Source organism: Calidris pugnax, unplaced genomic scaffold (assembly GCF_001431845.1).
Source record: "Calidris pugnax isolate Ruff unplaced genomic scaffold, ASM143184v1 scaffold44, whole genome shotgun sequence".
NCBI classification, from domain to species: domain Eukaryota; kingdom Metazoa; phylum Chordata; class Aves; order Charadriiformes; family Scolopacidae; genus Calidris; species Calidris pugnax.
The window spans coordinates 10,459,115-10,475,594 of record NW_015094506.1 but is presented as its reverse complement, the minus strand read 5'-3'; the positions used below and the strand labels follow the sequence as shown (position 1 = coordinate 10,475,594).

At 43.0% G+C, this 16,480-nt stretch overlaps 1 protein-coding gene across 1 annotated transcript in view; it reads left to right on the top strand.

Annotated features, from left to right (window-relative positions):
• PLXNC1 (plexin C1) overlaps nt 1–16,480 on the top strand; it is a 75,176-nt gene that overhangs the window by 919 nt on the left and 57,777 nt on the right. Inside the window, exons 2-5 of the mRNA XM_014963300.1 lie at nt 19–912; nt 11,901–12,023; nt 13,400–13,534; nt 15,550–15,650. Of these exons, the coding sequence (XP_014818786.1) occupies nt 19–912; nt 11,901–12,023; nt 13,400–13,534; nt 15,550–15,650 (1,253 nt within the window). The remainder of the gene's footprint in view (nt 1–18; nt 913–11,900; nt 12,024–13,399; nt 13,535–15,549; nt 15,651–16,480) is intronic.

Sequence of the window (16,480 nt, the reverse complement as noted above, 5' to 3'; positions counted from 1 at the left end):
GGCGCCGGCGGCCCCCAGAGCTTCGAGCTGCCGGGGGCCCCCATCGACAACATCGAGGTGAGCGGCGGCGGCGTGCTGGTGGCGGGCGGCAGCTGCGTCTACGAGCTGGGGCCCGAGCTGGGGCTCCGCCGCCGTGTGATGCCGGCGACGGAGGAGCAGGGCTGCGGGGAGCCCCCCGACGTCCGCAGCAACCTGCTGCTGGCCTACGAGGAGTCCCGCGGGGTGGGCGTCGTGCTGACCGGCTGGACCCAGACGAACGGCCACTGCGAGGTGTGGGAGCAACCGACCTACCACCTGCGCGTCAACCGCAGCGAGGTGGTCAGCTGCCTGCCCGATGGCTCCACCGCCGGCGTCGTCTTCCAGGTGGCCAACGTCTGGTACCTGGCGTTGGCGGCCACCTACTCGGCCCTCCCCTACAGGAGCCGTCTGAAGTGCGAGCCCTCCCAGTCGGACGAGGCGACCGTCATCACGGTGCGCAGAGTGGTCGACCTGTTGACCAAGGAGGATCTGGGCATCATCAAGCGCAAGAACGAGCCTTTGCACTTCGTCGACGCGCTCCAGTGGGGGGATCACTTCTTCTTTCCCTACTACAAGTTGAAGGCCAGGGAGGCCAACAACACGGAGCCACCGAGCATGGCTGTCCTGCACCAGCTGCACAGCCCCTCGGAGGGTGGCCTTACTTTGAAAGGGCACGTGTATTTGGAGTGCGGGTGCAGGGGCCTCATCGTTTCCTCCAGCCTTGTCCGCCAGGGTGAACGGGGCTGGTGGGTGGGTGTTTTCCGCCACAGTCGCGACCCTGAGGCCTTGAACGACAAGGCCTGGAACGACACCGCCGTCTGCATCTTTGGGATGGAGGAGGTGAAGAAGCAAGCCTGTGCGTTGTCGCACTTCGACGTGGTCGGGAAGAGCTGCGTAAGTCTGGGCATCGTTTTGCTAAGCTTTCGTCCTGCACGCCATTGTTGACACTGTTGTTGTGGCTGGTGTCACTGTGCATGAGTGGTGGGGTGTCCCTGACCTGATGGCACGTGAAGTTCCCGGGGAACTTCAGAGCTGTGCCAGGCTTTGTGTGTCAGCCCTGGCTCCATCAACCCTAAAGATTTCTGCAGCACTTTGCCTCTAAAAAGCCGATCCCTTGCCAGACCTTGGAGTGTTCTTCCCACCTACATCTCGGGAAAGACATGTCTGAGGGAACACCTGAGGGCATCCCGGGTCAGGCCCGAGTCCCAGGCTCCTCACTCAGTGCGCCCTTTGCTGCCAAGGATTAGTCGTACTTCATTGTATTTTCTGTACAGCCTAGATAAAGCATCTCCTACCTTATTCTGTGCATTCACATCTCATGTCATTGCAGCTACATCAGAAATGAAAAAAAAGCCCATCAAATTGACTCCTGTGCACTGGGCTGTGTGCGTTGTTATCCACATTGCTCACTAGTTATTTACGGTTGTTTGTTCAGTGGTAGGTGTTTCCCTAGACTCCCAGGACTGGCCTTGCTGGAGGGGGCTCACAGCCACCCCCCTAAAACCTGTACGCACAGCAGAGAGCAGTAGGCGATATGTCTTTGTTGTTGCAGTGGTTACGTTTTCACAGGCAGTGGTATCCCATGGAGATCCCCTGGTCACCTACTTCTCTAACACTCTCTCTTCAGCTCCTTCCTCCTTTTGAGGGTGAGCTGTGTGCATGGAGGGCAGGATAAGCAAAGCTACCGGCTTTGCTGTGGCCTCGGTAGCTAGTAAAGAAATGAACTAGAAATGAAATTCAGGAAGCTAAAAGTGTAATTCAGGAAAAGGTGCTTTTGCAAGGCCCTTCCATGCTTTTAAGTCACACTCAGAAGTCTTTTCAGAGCTGAAGCAAAAGGAACAATGCTGAAAAGTATCAGGGACAACCGTGGGGGATCAAGCAAGCCATCGTAAAGCAAGCCCTGCTCTTTTGCAGCTCCCTCACCATCCAGGGATTTTGCAGCTTAACCCCTGAATCCTTGCTGTGTTATGATGGGAGGTTGCTGGAAACTCCTTGAAAGAAGTGCAAGTCGTTCCCTGGCTTCCCAAATCTGTCCATAGCAGAGTGCAGTGCTGAGATCCTTCCAAATACAAACTACTGGAGGGGACGTGTGATTCAGTCTGCTCATCTCCCTGCTGAGTTGTGGACTACTGCTAGTGTTAGAGGATGTACTTACGAATGAGAACCCCACATGTGGGTGAAACAACTGTGCTGAAGTAAATAGTGAAACTCTTGCCACAGAGCCGGAGCCGATCCTTTCATTTCCAGTGGCAGTTTATAGCTTACTGCCTATTTCTGTGCACTCACAAGGCAAACTTGCTGAATGAATTTGAGGTCTCGTCCCAATAATACCTGTTTACTAGTTGGATCTTTAATTTGTATACTATATTCCTAATTATTCAATTATTCATGGGGTTTCTTCACAAGATGCTTTCTGATCCTGCACAGCAAAAAAAAAAAAAAAAAGCCGCCTCCCTGGGCAGCAGCAGATCCTTTATAAACACTTTCCAAAGCCCCATGCTAGAAATTCCAGAAGAGTCTTACAGATTTCATTTGGTAAGGTAATGCAGGTAGGGTCAGGCAGGTATTTCTGTCTGAGCAGTGTTCCTCTCAATCCCCTGCCCCCATTGCCTCCCAGTGCCTGAATATGAAAAATCAACAATCTACTTGTTTAAGGATCAGTCTCATTCACATCAGACTCATGTGGCTCCAAAGTTACTTTCATATCCCAGAAGGCTTTTCCCTTCTGGAAACGTAGGTTATATTTGGGTACAATGCTGAAGAATCCCAACTTTAAAAATTATTAAAAGGATTGTTTGCTTAACATTATGTCCCTAACTATGGTGATGGTATTAATCATGATATTTTGGCACAACAATAAATACAGTTTACCACTGACAGGAAAGTGGTATTTTAATATTTTGTGAGATAGCAGGACATCTGGGTGTTGTGTAGTAATATGACCTGTAACATTACATGGCTAATTATGCTCCCTTTTTTAGCTAATTATATGTGCTTATGGTGTATAAACATAGAAATAAATGCATGTAGTTCAGCTTTAATATGTTTTTTATGCTACAGAAGGTTAGGCTAGGCTATTGCAGAGTAAGTTTGGAGATGACAGGCCCATATGCTGCTGCTTCTGGGTTGTTTTAGTCCAGATCCTTCCTCTGTCTCTCACCAAATCATGGGAGTCTCTGCAAATGTGGAACGTGCTCTTCCTGGACTTGGAAGTGTGTGGGCTTCAGAACTGCCAGGAGAATGGTGAGCAGCACGTCCCGTCAGCACGCAGATTTTAGGAGAAGTGTGCAATTGCTAGCGGTGGCTCTGGCCAGAAGGGAGTGCCTAGTAGTGGGGAGCTGACAGCAGTACATTGCAGTATGATGTGTAGGAATGGCAGCAAGCAGCAGGACTTAACCTCTGCCTTGGAGCCCAGTCTTTTAAAGGCAGTGTTGGTACTAAGGAAGTGAATGAGTTGCAGCGTCATGACTGCCTGGAGTGCGAGACCTGGATGGTGTTTGTGGCGGGTGGACCATGGTGAATGTCAGCCTGACTTTTGCACTGCAGATGCTGTGTGTTGTAGGGTGCTGCGGGTCTTAGTCTTCCTTGCTGGGTACGCTTAAATTCTGTGATATGATGTCCATGATGTGACTTATCACGGACACAGACTGCCAGTTTATGTAGGAATTGAAAATACAATGTTTTTCACTGCAGGAATACAATTTATAGTTAGACTATAGGTTAGGGAGTAGCATCAGTTTGTTTTCCTTTTGGTCTTGTCATTCTTCAGGTTTCTGTAATTATCCTGATTACCTTTAGGCAAGACATCGTCTTACCTGTCTACACTCACACAGCTGCTTGTCTTTGCACTGTGTCGGCACTGTGCTTCTCAGTATTACACTGCAAGAGGGACTTAGCCTGAGGTATTTGTGGTCCTGTACTGCTGTGTGTTCTGCTCTGCACTCATTCCTGTAAGGTACTGAGCTTTCTGGCCGTCACCCAGTAAAGCACTTAAGGGCATATTTAACATTAGGCATATAAGTATTTCCATCATCTGCAAGGGAACTGCCCATGCATTTAATGTTAAGCATGGACTTGAGTACTTCACTGGATTGGAACCAAATTGCTCCACATCCTGTAGGAACTCATTGTAGGTGTGTAATCTCTTTATCCTCACACTACTACTTAGACCAAAGTTGACATTTGCATTAAGTTTTAATGATGGATTTGAGTCTGTTATTGAAAATTAGTGATTTTTAGGATCCTTGCTTACCAGCTTTATCAAAAGGTATATGAGTGCTGCAAATTCTGTGGAATTGCTTCTTATGAGAACTAGCTAATTTGGTTTTCATTTTGTGTGGTAGTATGCACAAAGCATTTTGTCCTGGTTGGATGTTTTTATTCTGGACGTATATAATACTGGATTCCCAGAGATGTGATCTCTAACTAGCAAGAGGCAAGTGGTGTCTTAGATGAAACTACTCTGAAAACATTTTGCAGTTTTATATTCAGCTTGTTTTCCTCTGATCCACACTTGTCTAAGTTCTGGTTATATCTACTTACACAGTCTTGGGGCCTATGTGTTAATGGACTCGCTAGCATAACCTGCACGTATGTAAGCACATCTTCACAATTGCCTAAGTTAATACCCATGAATTTGCCAAATTTCACTCTCATTTTCTTTTCAGAAACCTGACTGAGCACTGACAAACATTTTGATGGATCACAATTATGAAATCGAAGCTCTGTAGCCATTACATAGGAGGAATGTTGGAATTTGTTACGAACTTGTTCCGGTAGCTAGTGAGCTTTAAGAAGGCCTTTCCTTCTGTTGTTCCGTGGCTGAACAGGAGCTTTTAGAGTCTTGGATCTCTTCCAGAGATCCCAGGATCTTGTGGGTCACAGCCAAAGAGATGAGTTGGAGAAGTACCCAAATTAGAGAACGTCAACAGGAGAGAGTTGTAGGATGTTACCTAATCACAATGGCAAATCTGGAAATGAGGTTTGCCATTAAAAAAAAGTTGCGTGGGAAGAAAAGGATTCTACAGTTTTTCAGAGAAAATCCAAACGTAAGTTAGGTGTATGTCTGTAAGACAGAGAGAAGTTGCTGTAGTTCATATTGAGGTGTTTATTTTATGATGTGCAAAGGCTAAGTAGCTGTGATAATTACTGAATGCTAAGCTACCTTGGTTGGATTTTCATCTGGGATTTAATGCAAGTGAAGATACATAACAGTCTGTTCTTTGAATTTTTCCATTTTTCAGTGGGTGATAAATATGTGGGTTGGTATATGCCCCTTAATTTATCTGGCATAGTTTGGAATCCTAGGACAAATCCTAGCTGGTATAAGCGCTGCTGAAATTAGATTTTGAAGTCAACAGAGTCACATCAGTTTAATCATGGCCATTAATTTTCAGGAATGACATTTGAATTTGTGTGGTAACTAATTCCAAATGATTCATGGCCTTTTATTTAAGGAAAGAATAACAGACTTCTAAATATCATTTGGTATCAAAATTGATCCTGTAATTAATTTTCTGGTAGTAAAGTAATCTTCTGTGTATTACCATACTGCTGGTATTTCATCTGATGTTTGACAGGTTTCTAGAGTTAACATTTCTAGAGTGAATATTTCTGTCCAGTTACAATGAATTTTCAGTTCATCCCTGTTTGCTGTGGGAAGTAAACCACGGGGGACTTGTAAACTCTCACATTGTCAGTAAGAAGAAGAGTAGTTTTCAGTCATTTGGCTTTACCAGGTGTTCTTAGCGAAAACTTTTGAGAGCCTGGGGGCTCTTGAACAGAGGATTCGCTTCCTTGGGATCACAGAATCATTCAGGTTGGAAAGAACCTCAAAAGAGGTCTCCAGTCTGTCCCCCTGCTCACAGCATCGTCAGCTCTGAGATCAAACAAGGTTGTTCTGGGCTCTGTTCTGTCAGGTCGTGAAACCTCCAGGGATGGAGACTGCACAACTTCTCTGGACAACCTGTTCTGCTTAATTGTCCTTAATTGTTTTTTTTAGTCTCCTGCCCACTAGAAATCTCCCCTGTTTCAGTTTGTGTCATTATCTTTTGTTTTCCTGCATACACCTCAGTCAAGAGCCTGGCTCTGTTTCTCTGGTCCCTCTGAAATTGTCTCTTCTGTAGGCTGAACCAACCCAATTCCCTCAGCCTCTCCTCATAGGGCAGGTGCTCCAGGCTCTGACCATCACAGTGGCCCACCACTGAACTCACTTCCATTTATCAAGAGCAATGCTGTACTGAGGGGCCCAGAGCTGAGTGCAGTATCCTAGACACAATTGAACATGTGCCAGGTAAAGGAGAATGATCACCTTCCTTGCTCGATCTGGCGATGATCTTGTTGATACAGACAAAGATGCTATTAACCTTCCTTCCTGTCTGGATGTACCGTCCAGCCAACTGCCCTCCAGGACCCTTGTGTCCTTTTCAGGAGAGCTGCTCCCCAGTCTGTACCATCACGGGCAGTCAGTCCATTCCAGGTGCAGGACTTTGCATTTGTCTTTGTTGAATTTTTTGGCATTCCTGTTGGCCCATTACTACAGCCTGTCTAGGTCCTTCTGAATGGCAGCCTTGCACTCAAACATGACAACTCATTTTGATGTCATCTTCAAGCTTGACCCAGAAGCTTTCAGTGTCTTCCTCTAGGTCTTTGATAAAGATACTGAGCAGAACGTGTCCCAGGATAGGTTCCCTGAGGAGCTCCACCTGTGACTATTGTCTAGGTAGAGTAAAAGCCATTAACCAATACCCTTTGAGCCTAATGATCCATCAGTTTTTCCACCCATCCAGTAATCCCCCTGTCTAAATTGTAACATCTTAACTTGGATACAAGGATGCTGTGGGAGATGTTGTCAAGAGCCTTGCTAAAGTCAGTGACATCCATAGTTCTCCCCTCTTCCACTAGTCGTGTCATTTCATCACAGAAAGCAATCAGGTTGATCAGGCATGATTTATCCTCAGTGAATCTATGATAGCTTTTGCCAGTCACTTGCTTCTTGTTCTTGTGCTGAGAAATGGCTTCCAAGAGGATTTGCTTTATTATTTTGCCAGGGAAAAAGTGAGACTGACCAAGGTGTAGTTCCTCAGGTCATCCTTCTTGCCTTTTTTTGAAGATGGGTGCAGAATTTGCCTTTATTCAGTTGTTGGAGACTTCCCCTGACCTCCACAACTTTTGAAATATGAGAGAATGGTCTCACAGTGTTATCAGACAGTCTCTCAGCATCTTCCTACAGATCCCATCTGGTTCCTCTGGGACTTCTGTAAGCTGAGATTTCTGAAGAGATCTCTGGCTTGGTCCTCTTCCAGTCTTTGTAGTTTCTGTCCTCCTTGAACTCTCTAGGTACAAAGGACCACAAGATCTTGCTGGTGAAGTCAGAGCCTTATCTGTGTCCACTGTTACCTGACCTATACAGCACCTGGCCCACATTTTCATTGTTTATGTTCTTATTGCTCCCGTCCTGGTAGGAGCTTTTGTTGCCTGTAACATTTCTTGCCAGTTTCAACACCAGGTGGTTGGGCTTTCCTAACACCATCTTTACATGTCCAGGCAGTTCCTCCTTAGGTGTTTGTTCCTCCTTCTGCCTCTTCTATACTGTTTTTCTGCACTGTCGTTCTGTCATGACTTCCCTGCTTAGCTAGGGGCTACCTCCTGATACATCTGCTTGTTTTCCTGAGTTTTGTGCTTGGAGGAGGTTGTCCTGAAGGATGAAGGACCTACTAGCTTTCCTGAGCTCCATTTCCCTTCAGAGCTTTCGGGGGATCCCACTGACCAGTTCCCTGAGCAAGCTGAAGCCTGGTCTCTGGCCTTGTACTCTGCCATTCTTTCCTCATTGCCCTCAGGATCCTGAATTCAGTTATTTCATAGTTACTACAGTGAAGGCTGCCGTTGATTATCACATCTTCAGTCAGTTCTTCCTTGTTTGCAGAATAGCAAATCCAGAAGAACATCACCCTTCACTGACCCCATAGGATTAACAAAGCCTGGCGTCCCATCTCCTTCATTGGCTCTGTAAAGTGAGGAGCACTGTAGTCCTGATCTGCACAAGGCAATGTCTTTGGTGTCCACATGGATGTGCAACAATGAGTAGTGATCTAAGGAATGGAAAATCATTGGCAGTCTCTCTGCAGTGTAATGGGTCAGAGCCCCTGAAAATAAAGAAACATGTTTTAACAGCATGATGGTTTAGCAGTTTTGTGCCTTCATCTTTCACAGGAGGGAATCTCCCAACTACCGTCACCCACCACTTCCTCTTGCTTTCTGCTAATACTTTTTTCAAGCTCAGTTGGTTTCAAAGCTTTCCTTAATGGAGCTTGTTCTCCCTCATTGGCTAGTAGGACACTTTATCAATTCTGTAAACTCAGGTCTGAGGGCAGAGGAGGAGTGTTTCTGCTGCTGCAAGAAGTCACAAATTTCTAGCCTCCCCCATCTCAGGAATCTCTGTAAATCTCTTCCTCAAGCATAGCCTATGCCTGTCCCTCCTGCCTTGCATCTGCAAGGTCTCTGTGAAGACCCTCTCATTTCCTGCTCATCCTCCTCGATTTTGTAGTCTCCTCGCTGGGATGCTTTGTCCACCTAGCATTGCTATGCAGTGCACAAATCAGAAAACCTCAAGGAAATAAAATTCTGGAACAGTTCATCTCATTACTTAGCCCTAATAAAGGCTCGCTGCATGCACCAATATTTAAGTTTGTTGCCCTCTGATATAATAAAAATTGATGCAGGAGGTTGAAGAGTGGTGAAGTTAAGAAAGAAGAATGAGGGTCCAGAAGTTTTTTCCCCTCTAGGAAGAACATTTATGTATTGTTCCAGTGTTGACTATTCCTATACACTGCTCACAAATCTTGTGTTCTTTTGTATAACTGCATCTGTTCATTCACTCTGATACTCAAACCCTTTATTTATACTTTTTGGCCAGCTGCAATATGTTGAGTGCTGCGTGAGCGAAAAATGCTGCCCTTCCCTCTGAGGCACGCAATGTAAAATAATCGGGGGAAATCAAGACAGAAAGTAGAAGTGTGAATATGGTTGCTGCAGCTGGAATCATACAGAGATGAATCTGAAAATGAGATGCAAAATAGAATATTAGTATAAATACCTTCCATGCCAATAACCAAACAGCACGGGGAGGTGAACTTAAAAGCAAAATGTAAGTTAATTCAGGAGATCTCTAGTCTTACCAGTGCACATGAAGATTTTGGGGGACTATAGAAAAGAACAAAGGAAGGAACTGAATAATTAAAAAGAGAGTGGTCTTCTAGAGCAGTATTGTCTTTTCTTTTTTGCTTTTCTTGTTTTTGTATGGTACTGAAAATATTACAGGATAGACAGATAGATGATCCTGGAGATGAGTGACTCTTCAAGAATAAAGGAAGTTTAGACTGTAAATGCATTTAAAAGTTGGATTTAGCTGTGAAATAAAAAGCTTGGGAAGGCCCTACAGTACTGTAACCCCATTAGTCACAGTGGAAGAGGTAAAAGGGCTTGTTAAAAAAATAAATGCAAGGGAAAACGGATGACAGAAGGGTGAAAGCAGCAGCTGCACCCTGGAGGGAATGGGCAAGCTGAAGAAATAGGTTGCAAAAGAGAGAAGGCAATTTTTGTTGTGACTGCCCACCGTCTAAATTCCCCGTCTTCTTATCTGTATTAGCTCAATGTCGCATTGACCCTCCCTCTAGCAAGCAGAGTGAGGGGAGGAGGCTTCCACACTTGTCAGTATTGGTTCTTCAGTCAGATGAGGAGGGTGCACTGATATGACACTAGTTATTTTACTAGTATGTGGGTCAAAATAAAATCTGGCAGCAAAGCTTTTCAGAGACTGGGTCAGTCCTCCCCTCTTCTGTGATCTTATTGTACAGACCCTGCGAGGTGGTTTGTTTTCCTTACACTACTATACGCTGCACTGCAGAAAAAACAATAATAATCCTATTCTGGTGGAAATCAAAGCCTGGAAGTTTCACCTCCTCATTCTGTAGCCTGAGTGAAGGCTCATTGCGTGCACCGTTGCTGGAGTTTTGTTACCTCTGATCTAATAAAAAAGTAAGTTAACTTTTTCCACCTTAAAATGCTTGTGATCACTTTTTTCCTGCCATATCTAAACCAGACCTCCATGGTACTGGAATCTCTTGCCTAAGTGGGTTTTACTGAAGTTCTGTGCCAGTACATGGCAGTTCCTGTGTCTTCTTTCTCCTGCAACAAAAAAAAAAATCTTTAAATATGAAAGCTAATCAAATCTTCTTTTACTCCAAGTGGCTTTTCTTGCAAACTAATTAAAATAATTCAGATGACTGAAAAAGATTTTAATTGACTTAGGATTGCAGTTTAGAAAAAAGTTATTTCTATGTGGAAAGACTTTTTGGGGTTAAGCCAGCATCCTAGCATGCAAGAGAGTTGAATTCAGCTGTTACTGTGTTATGGATTCGCTTGATAAATTTGAGAAATGCCTTCACCTTTCTGCAAAATGTCAGTCTTGTCTTGTGCATCAAAGTGAAATAGGTTCTTGCACTCAGAGGGTTCCTGTAGGTTTAGGAATCCATCCCTGAGGCTGGGATTCTGGGCTTTGTAAGCTGATCTACTGGGCTTGTTCCCAAGGACCTGATCTCTACCTGAGCTCTTCCCCCCACCTCTCTGTGCCTGCCGCTGCTTTGTGCCAGCACTGGTGTCTGAGCAGCCACACGTTCATGTGATGAGGAAAATGACTCAAATGAAAATATAGGTAGGTAGATGGATTTTCAGACCATTTTCTAGGCACATCATTTTCTTAGCTAAGGTCACTGGAAAGCATTATACTAAATAGAGAGGAAGGGGAGGTCAAGCTTGGCTGAGACTGGACCCCTTTGGAGAGCAGGTGGGATCACCCCTTTGGCAGCATCTGCCATGGAGATTTACTTAAAGCAGTTACAGGACTGCAAAACTGAGGTACTGCTTCCAAGGGAGATACCTGGGTTTGTAGGGACTGTGGGGCAAAGACCGTCTCTTACATGGCAAATGACTTTATTCTCACACATCAGGGCTTCCTTTCAGCACTTGGTCATCTGCAGTCAGGGTTATTTGGTTTGGTTTTCTCTTCCACAAGATACAGGGATTTCCTGCATGATACTTTCTTGCATGAGCTGCTTACACATGTTTGTCACTTAATTTCCTCCAGCTTGGACAGAGAATTGTAGGTAACATGTAGATTTTAAAGTTCGCACAGGTATATTTATGTTCCTTCTGATGTGAACTTTATGCTGATTTATCCCATTTTTGTATTTATGTAATACACAAGTCTCAACTTCCTTTAGTGTAGCGCAGGAAACCAGAAAAGGGAGGATGAAGCTTTGTGCTTTCTGACACACACAAATTTCTCTTTGTTTGAAGTACCTCCTATCTCTAGAACATTTGTATGCCTTTAAAAGTGCTTGCTGACTGTATCTTGTAGCCTTCATGGTAAGTGCCATCAGGTGATAGAGATCAGATGATCTCTATGGTCCCTTCCAACTCTAAAAATTCAGTGAAATTCAGTGAAAGCGTGGCTTCATTGAGGAGAAATGGCAATTCAGAATAAGCTCAGGGCATTATGTCCCAAAAAAGAGAAATTCTGTTGCAAAGGAACTTGCTGCTGTTAGGCCAGGTCTGTGTCCCGCTGAGATCAGTGATTTAGTAGATGTAATCTCTGTTACAGGTATGACCAGTTGCCATGTATAGAAAAGAAGTAGTTTCATGTTTCAGTGCCATTTCCAATGATAAGTTGCTCTGAAATTGTGTGAGAACTAAATCGTTACCCAAAGCATTGTCTAAAGCTGAGTTCTCTGAGAATCTTTCCAGGAATTTTTTTTTTTTTTCTTAACCTTCTGCAGTACAGGTGAATGATTTTGTAATGGCTTTCTCTTCTATCTGATTTTCAGGAGGCACAATCAATCAAGAAATTACCTACCTTGATTCACTCTGGATTGGTGGTTGTTTATGGCACAGTTGTTTTGAATCAGATAGTTCTCTTTTTGGGGACAGATGATGGACAGTTACTGAAGGTAAGCTGAGTGTGGCAGTTCTGCCCTTCTCCATCAGCTGCTGCTGTGTTCAACTGGGTAAATGTTTTCTGGTTTAGACACTGTATTATAAACAGATATAATCCCCTGAATCTCTATTTCTTTTTTGTTTGTTTGTGAAGTAACTGCTGTATTGTTACTTGGAGAGCAAGATAACTTTCAAAAGCAATTATGTCCCCTGCTTAAAATTCATGGAAATGCTTCACTAAACTGCTAATGCCCACAGTATCAGTTTGTGGACTGTAGAGTTCTAAGTTACTCTGTCTTTTGTTTCCTTCCTTGCTTTGATTTTCCAGTAGAATTATTAAATATTGTTATATTTCAGAAGCATATTTATTCATTTGTTAGCCTATCTGTGTGATGTGAATAGCTGTCCATTAGAGACAAAAGTCAAGATTCATTTTGCCTAAGCTTCTGTATAGTTGACCTCTTAAATCAATCACCTGGAAGTGAAAGTCACCTTATCTCACTCTCAAACTTTTCAGCCATCCAGTCAAATGTCTTTTATGCTTTAATTTTTTTCTGGGCTTTGCACAAATGTGCATTTCCTGTCTACACTGCAAAGGATTACTCTCATTTTTTTGTTTTTATTAAGCAGGCGGTTGGAGAGGAATATAGTAGAGAGCTTGAAAAGCTGTTGCCCATTTGATTTCACTATGCTTTTGATAATGAAAACTGAAATTGAAGTATTCCATGTCTCCTTAACACAGTGGAGACCATGAGCATATCTCCCGTGTTTAGCCATGTTTATGGAAAACCTTATGTCAATGTTGGTGTGCTTATTAACTTTCAAAATAAAACTTCTGTGGTCTCTGGTTTTCTTGAATTCTGTGCGAAGGCTGGTGGAAAACTGTAGAGTTGGGCAAGGTAAGAAAAAGAAATACCATCTCAGATGTATAGTCACAGAAGCCACAAAGAAACTTCTGTCCTGAAGGCAGTTGTCAGTTAGTTGCAGAGGTTCCTTTTTACATTATGCATGTCTAGGTGTTAATTTGTTTTCTGAATGCTAATACTTTCTTCTCCATTCATAGGAGTACTTAACACATTATGACTTTGGGATATAGGCATCTCTTCCACATTCAGTTTCTGCGTCAATCACGAACATACTTGGTGGGAGGAATGTTTGATACACTAAACCAGTGCCAGATTCAGTGCAAAATGTGTCTGGCACGGATTTTGTTGAAATTCTGTTTTGGTGGTCTTTTCCTCCATCTTTCTGCAGTGAGAGCCAGTGGAGTAGGTGAATTGGACCAGTAAATCATCTCAGAAGCTCTGATGTAGCTGAAATTAGGCTTTTGTTTAAAATGCAAGCTGATCAATAAAAGGACTTGTGAGTAATTTAATTTTGTGTGTTTTAGACTGTTCTTAATAAGCATATGGAATCCAGTTGCCCAGAGATTTTATATGAAATTGAGGAAGAAACGTCCATTTTCCCCAAGCTTCGACTTGATCCAGTAGACAATAACTACATCTATTTGTCCTCTGCCAATAAGGTAAGCACAATATCAAATAAAATAAAAAATTGAGCTACTGCTTTAAAGATTTCTCCCATTTTATAAGCGAAGCATCTATTTGGGTCAGAGTTAGACCTTAAATGTCAAAACAGGAGTTGTCAACTTTACATCTAATATCTGGTTGTGTTGTCTAAGTTTGGGCTGCACTTCTGCAAAGCTCAGAAGAGCCTCCACTGACATGGTGCCACCCACTGTTGCTACAAGTGCTGCCCACTGTTGCTACACCCTTAATCCCATGCTTATTGTATATCATCCTGTCGAGAGAGTCTTCGTTTCTCTTTTTCCTGGAGGCATCATGCAGAATCAAGCTTGGAGGTAGCAAACAAAACTTGTAGACTCTTTGAAGATGGAATTCCTCTGAATTAGCAATCCAGCTATTGGTAGGCCAGGATTTGCTAGTCAATTACGGAGTTTCTGATGGGGAGAAATCTATTCATTTGAGAGATGGGTTTGAAGTCTTAGTTCTGCTGAAATCAATGATAAAAGCCTCATTGTCTTCAGCTAGGCATAGCAAACCAAAACACAATCAGAAGTGATTAATGTGTACGCAGAGTGAGGCCAAGGAGTTCAGCAATCACCGGGAGCTACCGCACGCCAGCAGCGCTGCATCTCAAACAGAGAGCGGCTCCCAGGAGCCAGCGCAGTTGTTGCAGCACATCCTGCAGCGCTTACTGAGCATCAACTCGGCAAAAAAGCCTTTGTCTCACCAGCAGCAGGGAGCATGGCAGTAAAAACGTAAGGGTTGGCTGTCCGTCTTGGCTGGACAGGATTTCACCCAGCACTTGATTACCTTCACTTACAATAAAATCACTTTTCCAGCCGTGAACATAGCATTTTAGCCTGCCGTCTGAGAGAGAGTGGGTAAGTTGGTAGGAGAACTCCTGACCGATATAAACCAACTATCACAAATGCGGAAGGAATCAAAATTTCATTCAAAAGTGTATGTAGTTATTAGAAGTAAAGACTTGAATTTTCTTTACCTTTGCTCAAAGAGCAAGTTGTTATAGAGGAACAGCCTTTAGGAATAAATGCCTCTCTCTGTTCATCTCTTGGAGCTTAAGCAAGGCTTTAACACTGTCTTTTTTAACATGCTAGTAGTCTATGGTATTGGTTGATTTCTGAAATGATTATCTTACACACCTTCAGATAAATAGAATTTTACAAGATACGGCTGGAAAAAACAGTAAATGTAGTTCTGCAGAAAGCCATGTGTCCATTTTTCTGTTCACAAAATATAGGAAATCTGAATTTGTAAAAACTTGTAAAAAAAATTTGTAAATTTGTTAAAAAAATGGTTTCAATTAGGAATATTTTTCTTACTGATATTATTAATTAACATTTTTATTAATAACATTATTTGTATTCAGTATTTGTAATCAGCTCTCTCTTTTTCTTTTTCCTTTCCTTTTCTGAAAATGGCTGGCTAGGATATTCGCGCTGAATGTACAAGTATAGCTACATACAATATAGCCACAATTATGTACATTGACTTATTGAAACGGCATTTTCATGCATGCTAAGTAGTTGCATGCGTTTGTTCTAGTGTGCACATGCAGTTACCTGACATGGGGATGCAACACAGATGCATTTTGGTTTATGCATGCATTTTTGGATGCACCTTCATCAATCATTTAAAAATCTCAGTTCTGATGAGAGGAAAATGATGTTCTGCTGAGCAGAACATTGTTTGTAGAATATACTTCCTTTCTATTGTTATCTATAATTCACTATGCTAATTAGGCTTTCCCACATTACTTTGTCCATGCTGGCCTTGTCATTGTCAGAGGAGTTTCATCGTCTGATGGCAAAATACAGCGTGTGTAAAATAGGCTGCATATTTCTATCCAAAGGTCTTCTGGCAGAGGGAAATCCATAAGGAAACTTTCCCGAAGGGATCGTGTGTGGTTGCTGTCAGATTTTTAATGGTAACCTTCACTTTCCCTCTTTATGGAGACTATTTTAATTCAGTGTGATATTACCTTTTTTGCTTTTAGGTGAGAAGAATACCAGTTGCAAATTGTGGTAGATATGTTTCCGAGCAAGAATGCTTATCTGCAAAGGATCCCTACTGCGGGTGGTGTTCTTTCAATCAAAGGTATTTTTTTGTATTTTAGATTTTCATATAAAAGCAATGTGTTATTAGTCAGTGTACATTTTGACTGGCTTGGGGCTATTCTGTATCAAGATTTTATCTACAGAATTTTCAAAGAATCAGTCATAGCCATAAATGTGAGACACTTTATTGTCATGTGAAAGGGAGCTTTGCACCTTTTAATGACCATGTTAACCTTCAGATTTTTGAGATCTACCCATAAATTTGAAGTTGGGCTAAGAAGAAAAAAATATTTTGGTTTTAGAACATACGGTTTTTTGCTTTCCAAACTGATTGAGAAATAAAATTGTATACTTGTGCTTGAAGCATCCTAATAGCTAGAAGTGTCTTGTATATGAGAACAGGGAAAGAGTGCTCAGTTGTCTTCAGTATTCATAGTTCCTTGCTTTGGGACCACTGCCTTTGGTTTAGGCCAGAGGAGACTTTCTTTCTAAATGCTTCATCCTTGCGTTTGAGTCGTTAGTTTTGCTGCTTTCTTTGAAGCAGGTTTGAAAGCTGCTGTACGTCTTTGGCCTGGACTGGAGAAATTCCTGGGTCATCAAGCCTAGTCTTGGCAATTGCAAGCAACCGCATCATGTAAACCTAGTCGTAAAATAATCAAGGGCCATCCTAAATTTAGATAGGCCTTTTGTTCTCCCCACCCTGGTGGTGTGGCTATCTGAGAGTCTCACTGGTCTGCTGGTTAAAATCTGTCTGCTTATTTTCATCCCCTGTGTGTTCGTGGACAGGTTATACTCTTTTGTCCTGGTGTCCACATCACCTTGGCTTAAATAGGTTTTCCCCCTCCCTCATCCTTCTCAGTGTTTTTGTGA